We start from the raw sequence: 12,548 nt of genomic DNA on the forward strand, positions 1-12,548 counted from the left end.
TAAAAAACTGTTATAAGAATGTTAAAGAGTATGAGAGTTGGGTCACCTTGTTTAGCACCTTTATCTTCAACAGTGGCCAACCAGATGCCCCAATGAGAAGCCAACAACCAAAACCTGAGCACAACAGCAGCAATTCCCCCCACCTGTGATTCCCAGCAACAGACGCAGGATTAAGAAGGGGGGGGAAAAAAAACCACATTTCAACTTTTATAGAATTTCTAGATGCCCCGGGGGCATACTTTATTGCAAATCAGTTAACAAAACAAAAACAAAAAACAAAAAAATACATCCTTTTGCAAACTACACATTTTGCTTGAACATTTTTATTATGGAAGGTTGCTTTTTTACCACCCACATCCATCCCATCCCACCCACCCCCACACTTAAGAAACTACACTCTAGTTTATAAAACATAAAACAATGAACACCAGAGGGTGTTTAAAAATCACTTTGCTTTAGGGATGTCCCAATATCAGCACTTCGCCATGCTTCGTAAGAGGTGGGTATTCAAGAGGCTTCCCCCACAAGCAGGGTGTGCATGCGCGATGCTTGAGTGTGTCAAGGTGAGGTCCAGCTGGACAGAGGACCACCGTAGCACAATAAACGTGCAGAATATTGGAATGCCCCCACCCCAACAAAGCCGGCAACTTGGATATGTTAGTACAGTGGTACCTCAGGTTACAGATGCTTTGAGTTACAAACTCCACTAACCAGGAAGTGGTTGCTCCAGGTTAAGGACCTCTGGAACGAATTAAGTTCTTAACCCGAGGTACCACTGCATAAGGGAAGTATTTCTGAATAAGGAAGCCCCTGCAAAGTCAATGGCATGAGCGCCAAATGAAATGTGTGTCAGATTGAAGTCTTCAAGGGTGGCTCACTTGGCAAATCCTGCCACTGAAACTAACTCGTTCTCAAAAGAGCGCTGTGGTCACACAAAGGCCTTGTTCAGTTCAATGACTCTCTCTCTCAGTGAACTTTTTGGTGGATTGGGCTCCTTCTCTTGAGCAATATTTCACCACCTCTAAACCACTTTCACTTTCAACTTAAAACCGTTTTAGATTTTTTAAACAAAATCCACCCTTTATCTCTCTTTTCTTTAAGTAGAAACAAAACAAAACAAAAAACTTATTTACAGAACATTAGCTTTGCCATAGGCTTATACTATATATTTATATATATAATAATTTTTTATTTTTTTTTACAAAGTCGACCCCCTTCCCCATTCTCCTTATTGCCATAAGAGCAAACATCCAACGTGCCATTCCGGAAGACTTTGCAATCTCTCTCTCTCTCTCTCCCCCTGTCTTAAAAACAATGAATTCAGCCCCTTTTCGCTTTCTGGGGGTGTCCTGTGATAACAAGAGTCCAACCCAAGTCGGGCTGTAAAACTCATTTCAAAGTCAGGAACACCTAAGTGGGGCCTGGCCAGTTTGGCACTGGCATCTCCCAAAGGGCCATCCAAGGCAAATGTTTTGCCAGCCCATCAAGGTCTAGGTATCCCCACCCCCCATGCCCCCGTCACTGCCCTCCTGCATATGGGGCCGGCAGAAAGATTGGAGGGGGGGGGGTTTGGAACTGCTGCCTTAGATTCTGGCAAGCAGGGTTTAATTTCCACCCAGAGTTCCACTCTCCAGCTCCCAATATTCAAGTGGGACAGGAACACAGTGAATTCCACAGAGGACTCTACAGATGAAAGGTGAGAGCCACTCACGAGATGAGGGGGTGGGATTTGCAGTTGCTGCATTGGGCTACACTGGAAGCAACAGGGGCAGGAAGAAGGTTGAAGCGGCACCCTCTCCAAGACATGTCCCTGAGTGCAGCACCTTTTCACTCTCTTCCATAGAAGTGAATGGGTTGCTAGGATCAACCCCTTCTGGGAAAATTACAGCGCTGTGATATTTATAGGTGAGCCTATTGCCACGTGACTAATGGCCTGGGGCTCATACCCTGAGGTTTCTCTACACTGCACAGACACACCAACCCTCCCTCTGGGTAACCCTAACCTATACAGCTTATGTTTTCACACAGACACATACATCTCCTGCCTGTCATAATCCACAGCATTTTGTTAAGTCTTCTCATAGTAAGAAATGTGGTTCTTAAAATGGCAACACCCCCCAAGGTGATGGGTGCTTTAAAAATAGCACGATTGGGACAATTTAGAGAAAAACCACAAAGCTATCCTGGAGTCTAAGTAAAGTTTCTTCCTCTGCACCAAAAGCCTTTTTGAGCACAAGACTTTTTTGGAGAAGGGAAGTTGGAGGGTGAGCCCCAAAGGAAGCATTGGGATTTCATTTATAGCTTAGAACCCGTGATCCTGATTTTTGATCATAGGCAGTATTTCAAATAAATAAAAAAGAAGTAAAGCTTGCTATCATGCAAAAAAGGACAAGCGAGATAAACTATATAATACTGAAACTTTAAAACAGAAATTCATGGCTGCTGTCTCATAATATTCCCCGACTCTATCCACCCTCATACAAGGGAATATTTTAAAGCACTTAACAAAACAAAACAAAAAAACAAAACAAAAAAAACCCAACAAAAACCATCAACAACCACCCTCCCCCCGCAAAAAACCATCAACTTATGTTTAAATTAAAATTTCTCTTCAAATAGGTAAACTTTTGTTGAAAAAATGTGCCCATCCTCCCTATTTTTCCAGAATTAAAAACAAAAACAGGAAAAGAAATACCTTGTTCAATAAATAAATGTCACTATATAATCATGGGTCTTTGCTTACAGCTTTACAAAAGAAAACCTCTCCGCACAAGAACATCCTTGTGGTATAAAAGTTTTTGTTTTTGTTTAAAGAGGATGTCCTAAAAAAAAAAAAAGTAGTAAGCAAGAGAGAGCAAAGCAGGCAATCAAACCCCATTAATAAGATTTTAAAATTTGGACCACAGCAAATGCATCCCACTGAGCTCTCAACAAAACTTATAAATAAAAAAGGCAGTGTTTTCATGTAGTACATAAATAAATACTAACGAAGGAAGAAAAACGTTGAAATTTCCCTCTTACATTGTATGTAAAAATACTTTTTCTTTTTATATATATATATATATATAAAAACACAGAAACTCAAACCAAAGGTTACTCTCGTTCAACCAAAGAAGCGTCTCCCTCCGAAGGAAACTCTCTGGGGTCGCCTGCCCAAGTGGTTCCCCTCTTGCTCTACTTGAACGCCTCTGGGATGTGCCCCATCTGCGACTGCATGCTGGTGGGCGGGCTTGAGATGCCCTCGGACCAATCTGACAGGTTGGAGTGTGGAGATGAGCTCGACCATTGGTCCGGCGACTCCGGGGAAGGTGTCAAGAACGGGTGGTCTGGCACCTGGAGCTGGTGGCTGGGGGTGTTGTCCAAGGGGGAGGAGTAGCTGTGCTGGGAGGGTGGAGTCAGGAACTGGGTGGTGGTCATGGGCTGAGTGAGGGCAGAGGGCAGGGAGGTGGCCAGGACCTGGGTGTCCTGGGGCAGGATGGTGTGGACTGCCAGAGCCCCGCCATTCACTTGCTGCTGCAAGTCAGGCTGGCCCAGCTCATTCCCCAGGAAGTTTGCACTCCCGGCATTTGGGGCAGTGCTGTGGGTCTGCTGCTGCTGCTGCATGCTTTGCTGCTGGATCTGCTGCAGCTGCTGTGCCTGCAGGAGATGGGGCTGGGCATTGGCTGGCAGGCGGCCGTTGGGCATGGCCTGGTAGTTCATAATCTGGGACAAGGTGGTGGTGGGCAGCCCGTTGTGGAGGGAGGTCAGAAGACCGTGCTGGAGGGCCTGGCCCTGCGGGAGTGCCCCCTGCTGCAGGCCATTCCGCATAGGGTTGTATTGGCCCTGCACCTGAATGCCGCTCTGCATCTGACTCAGCCAGCTGCATTGCCCGCTCAGGCCAGGCGCTCCGCTCACGGTGAAATTCATGACAGTGGCGTTGGAGGTGGGCAGGTGGGAGAGCCGCGGGGGCACTGAGTCGAAGGGCTGTTGCATCCGACTGGCACCCAGGCCCAGGTCTTGCTTGCCCACCAGATTGAGGTGGTTCATGCTCAGGTGGGCATCGGGCATTCCTGGCAGGTGGTTGAGGGGCATGGAGGGCGACAGTTGGAAGGGGGAGGTCATCAAGGGAGGAGATGCCACATCAGACAAGTACCCACGGGGGGACTCTAGGGAGTCGACTGGGGAGAGGACACTGGAGCTGTCCAGCAGGCAGCCTTTGCCCTCCTGCGACTTCTTCCGGCGGGCCTTGAGGTCCTTGGAGGACTCCTTCCCATTGCAGATCAGTCCCTTGGCGCTGGGCTTCCGCGCCTTTTTGCCCTGCATAGCTGGCTTCAGGCTGCCGATGTAACTGCTAGGCGAGCAGAGGGGCGGGGAGAGGGTAGGTGCCCCCAGGGGCCCGCTGTGCAAAGGGGGGCTGCGCACCAGGTTGTACTCGTCCAGGAGGCGGACGATATCATGGTGCATGCGCTCCTGGGCGATGTCCCGTGGCAGGCGGTCCATGTGGTCTGTGATGTCCCGGTTGGCGAAGTTGTCTAGGAGGACCTTGGCCGTCTCGTAGCTCCCTTCTCTGGCCGCCAGGAACAGAGGGGTCTCCTCCTAAAGGCATGGAAGGAAAGGGAAGAAGAAAGCAGACTTATTAGAGGCTCTTCTCCAAAATGAACAGGGTTATGCAGCTGAAGTATTATTAGGCACTCCTTACATTTATCAATTTGCTTTACACAATGAAAGGTCTAGCTGCAGATTAAGAACATAAGAAGAGCTCTGCAGCTGGATCAGGCCAATGGCCTACTTGGTCCAGCATCCTGTCCTCACAATGGCCACGCCCCAACTGGAAGCAAAAGAGCCCTCTCCCCTTTTGCAATTTCGAGCAACTTGTATTCAGAAGTGTTGCAGAGGATAGCCATCATGGCCAGTGGTCACTGATAATCTTCTCTTCCATGAACTTAGTCTTGTCCTCTTCTAAAGTCATCTAGGTTGGTGGCCATCCCTGCCTCTTGTGGGAGGGAGTTTTATAGTTTAACTATATGCTGCATGAAGGACTTTCTTTTGCCTATCCTGCATCGTCAAACGGATGCAATTCAAGTTCACTTAAAAGCTAACTCCCTGTTTCCCATCCTAAATTGCAGATAAACGATAAACTTCTCCTTCTGCGCAGGGAAGCCCACAAGATGCCTGGGCACCTCTCTCTTATTTCGCAGCTTATTCCAGCAAAGCTTCTGACCCTGTCATTGAAGATCCTGGGCTTGCTGGTCCTGTCCTTGGCTGGATGGCCAGTGGCTCTGCCTCGCACTGGCCCAGCCCTGCTCCAGGAAGAAGCCCCCTCCCTTCTCACCTTGTTATTCTGCATGTCTTTATTTGCCCCGTTCTTCAACAGCACAACAGCGGCATCAATATTATTCACGGCAGCAGCCCAGTGCAGCGCTGATTTCCCTATAGACACAAAGGCACAAATGTTAAGGCCATGACCATGAGCCCCTCACCCTTCCCCAGAATCCTTTGGGAATGCCAGGTACCTAGGTCATCAACCGCATTGACATCTGCGTGGCAGCTGATGAGGTCTTCCAGCATGCCCTCCACAGCCAAACGGGCAGCCAGGATGAGAGGGGTGGTCCCATCGTGCATGCGGGCATCCAGGTCGGTGGCCCTGTTCCTGATCAGAATCTGTCCCAGGAAAGAGAGACATCTTGGTTATTTGACATCCTGGCAGGGCAAGAGAGTGAATGTCCGTTCTACAGCCACCCAGCTGAAAGCCACATGAAGCTAACTAGAAACTCAAAAGTCCCTGCTTTGCATTGCAGGGGGGTTGGATGAAAAAAGAAAAACCTCACTGGGAAGGCAGAATGATTGCCCAGCAATGAGCACAGCAATCTCTGGGGGCTTTTGCACTAGAGTCCCAGAATGATAGGAATCATAGAATTTTAGGGTGGAAAGGGACCTCAAGGCTCATCAAGTTCAACCCTCTCCAACAGGGAGGGAGCTACTCAGCCCTCCTGCACTGCTCCCAAGCTCTGGAAGCACTGGACTCGCCTTACCTGGAAGACCCCCTGAGCGTCGGCCGAGACAGCAGCGTGGAGTGGCGTCTTTCCCATGTGGTCTTGGATGTTGGCATCGGCACTGGCTTCCAGCAGTCTCTTGGCTGCGTCTGAGCGTGAGTAGCGGGCAGCCAGGTGGAGGGCTGTCTCCCCAGTGCGATCTGTTTGGTTGTGCAAGCTGGCCCCCTGGTAGATGAAGTCTGAAATCACGGCTGGGGCGTCCTCCTCCTCTTCACTGTTGCCCATCTCCAGCCCACCTCCGCTGCAGGAGGCGATCATCAGTGGCGTGAATCCATCTGCCAAGGCACAAGTGGAGGGAAATCTGTCAGAAGCGCAATGACAGTGCCTGGATGCACTCCCATGATATCAAAGCACCAGGGCCTGAACTAAGCCTGAAGATTGGTGATTGGGATCTAAGAACAAGTGTCTTGTTTCTGGACCAGACCAAAGAGGGCCATTCAGTCCAGCATCCTGTCCTTACAATGACGAACTACATGCCTCTTCTGGGAAACCTGAAAGCAGAACGTGAACCACAAGAGCAACTCTCTCCTCCTGCCATTTCCAGCTACTGATATTTGGAATCATTACTGCTTCCAACCATGGAAACAAGAGTATAGCTATCATAGCTAGTAGCTGTCAATGGAGAAAGAGAAGGCTATCAAATTTGTCTGATCCTCTTTTAAAGAGCTGGGCTACTCCAAAGTCCTGTTCCCCTCCCAAAATCCCACCTGGCCTGTATGCTGTTTGGTTCTTCCCCTGGGCCAGCTCTAATGCCCTCCCTCCTGGCATTGTCCTCCTTTCCCCTGAAAAAATCACGGCAAGGGAGGAAGAGAGAGGCTTTGACACCCACACACCCTCCTTACCAGGTCCTCGCACGTTGACATCCATACAGTCAGCATCAATTTCCCCTTGGGGTGGGGTGGGTGCCATGGAGGAGATGCGCAGGTCGGCTGCATCCAGGTGCTGCTGTGTCCACTGCCTGTGGTCAGCCTGGTCATTCATGTCCGGCAACATGGCCTGTTCTTCCACCTGGGAAGAGAGGTGGCTGAGGTTTTAAAGGATCCTTTCGGACATAAAACTGTACTCTTTCTCGCACACTGTGCTGCTGGGTTGAAAACAAGAGTTATCCCCTCTGCCCCCAACTTCAACAAATATAAAATGACCCCTGCCACTACACAATATGGAAAGCTAAATTCTATTATCAGAATGAGAGTTGTTTAATTTTGCATAAGCGGGTTTTCCAGTATTTCCTGAAACTGGAGAGGCAAAGGGGGAGAAGGCAAGGAAGGAAGGAGCAATGTGCTGATCTTCTGCTGAGGACAAGAAACTTGCTTTTTTAAGACAGGACCAAAGATAGGGGCTTCTTAGTGAAATCAGGCAGGGAGATCTACAGATGCCCATAGGGGCCTTGGCTGTTGTGGGATGGCAAGGTAAGCCTGGGGGGGACCTGGGGGGTGTCAAAAAGTTCCATTGGGCCAGGGATGAGGGAAGGACTTGCAGTGCATACCAAATGCATCCAAACAGGATGGAAGAGACCTATGAATTAGTGAGTGCCTTTAAGGCTGAAATGGCATGGAAACAGCAGCTTGCTGGCTTACCCTGAACTTCTTGGTGTCTAGTGTCTCCTCATCACCCCACTCATTCTGGTTGTCGTCCATCAGGGTCCCATTGGAAGCATTTTTCAAGGGTCTTCATGGAGAAAAAAATAGGAAATTAGATCCACCTCTAGAAAAACCAAACTCTGCATTTTTTCACCAAGGGCTAAATGGAGTAATTAAGGATGATGATGATTTAAAAAGTTTCCCCTGCCATACTTAGACTTGTCCAAGCTGTGCCACACCCTAGGTGACATTTCAGACATCATTTATCAGAGCTGGGCACTGTACATGGGAACTTGCTTAGAAGCGGGAAGAGAAGTGAAATTAAGGATCAAGCCTCTCCAAAGTCCTGCCACCAGCCTCAGTGTGCTATTTCTGCCTTGTGTGGATGATGCACCAATCTGCTTTTTATATATGCTGTAAAACCTTGGTGCTACACTTGGAGAAAGAAGACAAAAGCAATGGGCAGGTTGTGCCCAAACCCAAAAGGATCCTTCTTTCCTCCAAGCCAAAGGAGGACTACAGTAATGGATCTAAGTTAGCCAAGCTCATTAATTTCAGTGGGTCTACTCAGTGAAGGGCTAAGCCCCTTGCTCTGAACTGTCCGGCCTTCTGGCTTCCACCACCCTTCCCTGGACACTCCACATGTTCATTTCAATGGCCTGGAAAAACGACCCTTAAATTGGGCTCAGAATATCCCTCCCAAAAATGTTTTGACACCAGATTTCCCTTCCTCTCCAGCTTGTCATCCAGAGAGCTGTGGCACAGTAAAAATTTAAACCAACTTTTTTTTAATGCGCAGAGTGAAAAGCTAACATCAAGCCTTTGGCAAAACTTTGTGCCCTCTGGATTTTTGCACTACAACTTCCATCAGACCATTGTGGCTGGGACTGATGGGGGTTGTAGTCCGAAACATCTGGAAGGTACCAGGTTGGTGAATAAAAAGAACTATGGCCCCCAACAACAGCAACAACCCAGGAAGGAGGCAGGAACGGGCCTTTCCCTCCCTCCCCACCCAACCAAATGGCAACAAAGGAGACCCGGGAAGAGGTGAAGAGGGGGATTACTCACTTCAGCCCCACAGAATCCTCCCCCAGGGGCTCTCTGCGCTTCTTCTTGCTGGACTCGGTCACTTTGAAGCCCTCGGGGAACCAGAGCTGCCCATGTTCCCTCCGCCGCTTGCGCGATGCCAGAACCCCGAAACCAATGAAGAGGAGGAGGAAGACACCAGGCACCACCATGTACATAGGGTACCACTGGGTGCTCTTTTCGGGGTCAGTACTTTCACCTAGGAGAGAATGGGAGGCAGAGTGTGACGAGAGGACCTCGAGTTAAGACGCATCTCTGAATGGAGGCAGAAGGCAAAATGCAGTGAAATTAAGTTAATAAGCTGCCAGCCTGGCTGTGTCTTGATTCTTCCGCCTGCAACCGAACCCCCACCCCTCCCCACTCACTGCCCCCAAACTCCTCCAAAGCCCCCTGGAAAAAAGAAGGTCATTTTTCTACGCTGTTCATCAGAATTGCAAACTGTTTCTGTATCTGCAGCGCTGGAGGGGGAGAGGGTTCCCCCCCCTTCCTCCTTTCACGGATAAAGGATTAAGCAAACTTCAAATCATTGCATTCACATTGAGCTGTTAAGTCAAAAGGATTGAAGGGGGATTTGGAAGATGCAAACTTCAACACTCTGCGTGTCACTGATCGATTACAAGGTTTGGGTTGTGGGGTTAACTTTGCGCTCTCTCTCTCTCTCTCTCTCTCTCTCTCTCTCTCTCTCTCTCTCTCTCCGCCCCCCCCCCAACTCCTTCATCCTCCCCCAGCAGTAATGATTTTGGAATCAGCTATGGATAAGAGAGGGGCGGAACCATCAAGACAGAACTTGAAATAAGAACTAAAAAATAGTTAAAGAGATGCCACTTCCTTATTAAAGAGGAATCAAGTTCTTTTTACGATATTGTTTAAGACAAACATCATATACTGTAACTCTTTTGAATTTATTCCATAAAAATTATATACCATTTGATTGTTGAGGGGGAAAACACCCAACCCCCCAAAACAACGAAATTACCAGCAAAAAACCCACCATTTAAATCATTCCAAAAATAACTGAAACCAGCAATAGGCTAAAAAGCATATTCTTTTTGGCTCCCACTTAAAATATGTTTGTTGAGGAAAGTCCATCCAGACATATTGAATGATGACAAGTGTTTTAATCTGGTTTTTAGCCTACTGTTGATTTTAATAATTTTTATATGCCTTTAAATATGTGCTTTAAACTGTCATTTATCTGTATTTCTTAGTCCTTTAATGTTGTCAGGCTTTTATCTTTTTGAAAAATGCTTAGAGCAATGGCTCCAAAATTCTCCCCACACCCAAAAACAGACCACCTGAAAATTGCTGAGGGTCTCAGTGGACCACTGAATTATTTCTCAGCTTGTTGTAGAAACGGAAATGCACCATGCTAGATGCTGTGTGGTTTTTAGCTGCATTCTTAAATTCCTGCCTGCCAGGCAGAAGGCCTTCTTGGTAGTGGCACCCACCCTGTGGAACGCCCTCCCGTCAGCTGTTAAAGAGATGAGCAATTATATAACACTTAGGAAACATCTGAAGGCAGTTCTGTATAGGGAAGCTTTTTAAGGTGTAATGTTTTACTATGTTTTTATATAAGCTGGAAGCCACCCAACGTGGCTGGGGCAACCCAGTCAGATGGGTGAGGTACAAATAATTTATTATTATTATTTTACTGCCTCCATGGAATTCTAATTGCAATGCAATAAAATACAACAGAATAAATAAAAGGGAGTGATAAAAACACTCCCTTGGCTCTGCTGTGACAGACCAGCCCCATCAGGCCCCTCCTGCCCCTGGATTGTGCAAGCTGGTTGTTAGAGGACCAACTGTTTAGAAACTGGTGTCTGTGTTTTGGTTTTCCTCTTCCCTCCTTGTGCCTTTTCCTTTGTGTATCATGCCTTTTTAAATTTTTATTTTAAGCCTGTAGGTAGGGACTGCCTTGTTTTGACTTGTTTGAAAGCTGCTCTGGGAGCCTTTTTGACTGAAGAGCTTGGTACAAATGCTCCAAATAAATAAACGAATAAGAAAGACACAATTAAAAACATTTAATGCAAAGAGTGTGCCATCTCCCATCTCCAACCTCAGATCCACAGGCATCCATGGGTGGACCACCTGATTGAAGATCATCCGTGAACCACACTCTGGGCAGCCCCGGCTCAAAGCTTTCATTACAATCAAGTGGTATGTAGCTTTTGTAAAAGAAAGTGAAAAACTGCTAGGGGCAAAAGCTGACTGGGGCAGACGCCAGCAGGGCTGCTAACGCATCAGCAGGTGTTTCCTGCACATGTGGCAGACTTACTTTTAACAGCTTCGATTTTGTATGGGAAGTCCAGGCTGCCCCGCGAGGCCAAAGCACCAAGGAAGGCTGCCACATCTGTGGTACTTTGGAAGCACTGAGAGGAGGACTGGACACACTGGCGATTGTCAATCTCCAGGTGAACGATTGATCTGCAGGTATTGGAAGAAGAAAAGAAAGTGGGAGTAAGAAGCAATAATCTTGGATGGACAGCTTCCTAGGTTCCTATAAAATTCAGTCCCTTTTTTCAGGACCAGAATCTTTGTTTTTAGGGGAAGAGCCATGGCTCAGCTACAGAGCACCTGCTTTGTATGCAGAAGGCCCCAATGGTATGTCCAAGTTGGGCCAGGAGAGACTCCATGCCAGAAATTCTGGAGAGTCACTGCCAGTCATTGCAGGCAACAACCTCCTTCTCCCTGCTCCCAGAGAGCCCCAGCTGAGCCACTCACCCGCAGATGTCCACATGGTCCATCTCCCTCCTGTGTCTGTCAATGATGGTCTTATACAGCTTAGATCTTATCTTGAAGACAGCATCACTCACATCTGGCCAGCTCGCCAACGACCGCTTGATGTGGTGCTTTTTGAGCTCCTCTGGCTTGCCATAGTAGGGGAATATCATGTACTCGCCCTGCTCATCCTTCTTGAAGACCACATTGGTGTGAAGAATGCGGCTGAGCTCCCGCAGGAAGTTCAAGGAGTTGTTCTTTAGGTTCTCTGGAGAGGTCAGCACCACCACCACCAAAGTGCCGTCCGCCAGCTTTTCGGGAACGTTGTTGGCACAGTCGAGACCGTCCCACTCACACTCCGCGTTGTTGCAGCCCTGGTCGCAGTGTCCATCAGAGAAGTGGTCCTTGCAGTACTGGTCGTACAGAGGGCTGCACAGGCAATGGGGAGAGGAGGAGAAGGAGTTGAAAACAAAACTGCCCGGTATCTATAATGCCATTATACAAGTCTATGGTGTGGCCACATTTGGGATACTGTGCACAATTCTGGTTGCTTCAGCCCCATAGTCACTCAGAGCAGGGCCTTTAGTGTGGCTGCCTGTCCTTTGGAGCAGCATCCCTGATGAGATACGATAAGCTCCACAATCTGTGCTTTTTGGAAACAGTTGAAGGGCCATTTTGTCCCCAAAAGGCTTTCTCCGCTGTATAAATGAGTATTTGACATGAGTGCCCACTGGTTTGGGTTTCACTTGTGTTTTTACATATATTTATTGTCATTGTCTTTTGAACTGTTTAAATTATATGTAAATTGCCCTGAGATGATGGTTTAGAAGGTGAATAGTAGCTCAAAAATAAAAATGAGAAGAAGAGGAGGAAGAAGGAGAAGGAGGGGTAGAAGAAAGAAGAAACAACCTTTTGCTTCTGGGCCCTCCCTGCTCTTTCCACATACTCTCATCATAAAAGAGCAAACAGGCACATCCTTTAGCCCCAGAAGCAAATCGTTACTGTTATTATTACTACTACTACTACTACAATTTTATTATCTGCCCTTCCACCTAAAGTCCCAGGGTGGGGACTTACAACAATTAAAACATAACTTTGATATCAAAGTGCATCGTGACCCAATGTTAAA

General features: G+C 47.7%; 1 protein-coding gene across 3 annotated transcripts in view; it reads right to left on the reverse strand.

Moving 5' to 3' along the window:
- Positions 1–205: 205 nt before the first annotated feature.
- Positions 206–12,548, reverse strand: part of NOTCH1 (notch receptor 1) — a 98,243-nt gene continuing 85,900 nt past the window's right edge. For 2 of the 3 annotated variants that reach the window (XM_083596209.1, XM_083596210.1), the window contains 9 exons: positions 11,423–11,848; positions 10,977–11,125; positions 8,681–8,897; positions 7,610–7,700; positions 6,875–7,040; positions 6,012–6,307; positions 5,493–5,640; positions 5,312–5,409; positions 206–4,575 (listed from right to left, as the gene is read on the reverse strand). In XM_083596209.1, the coding sequence (XP_083452335.1) occupies positions 3,175–4,575; positions 5,312–5,409; positions 5,493–5,640; positions 6,012–6,307; positions 6,875–7,040; positions 7,610–7,700; positions 8,681–8,897; positions 10,977–11,125; positions 11,423–11,848 (2,992 nt within the window). In that variant the 3' untranslated portion in view covers positions 206–3,174. The remainder of the gene's footprint in view (positions 4,576–5,311; positions 5,410–5,492; positions 5,641–6,011; positions 6,308–6,874; positions 7,041–7,609; positions 7,701–8,680; positions 8,898–10,976; positions 11,126–11,422; positions 11,849–12,548) is intronic. The other variant, XR_014543824.1, reaches the window with a different exon arrangement.

The sequence above is a fragment of the Podarcis filfolensis genome (assembly GCF_964270895.1).
Source record: "Podarcis filfolensis genome assembly, chromosome: Z".
NCBI lineage: Eukaryota > Metazoa > Chordata > Lepidosauria > Squamata > Lacertidae > Podarcis > Podarcis filfolensis.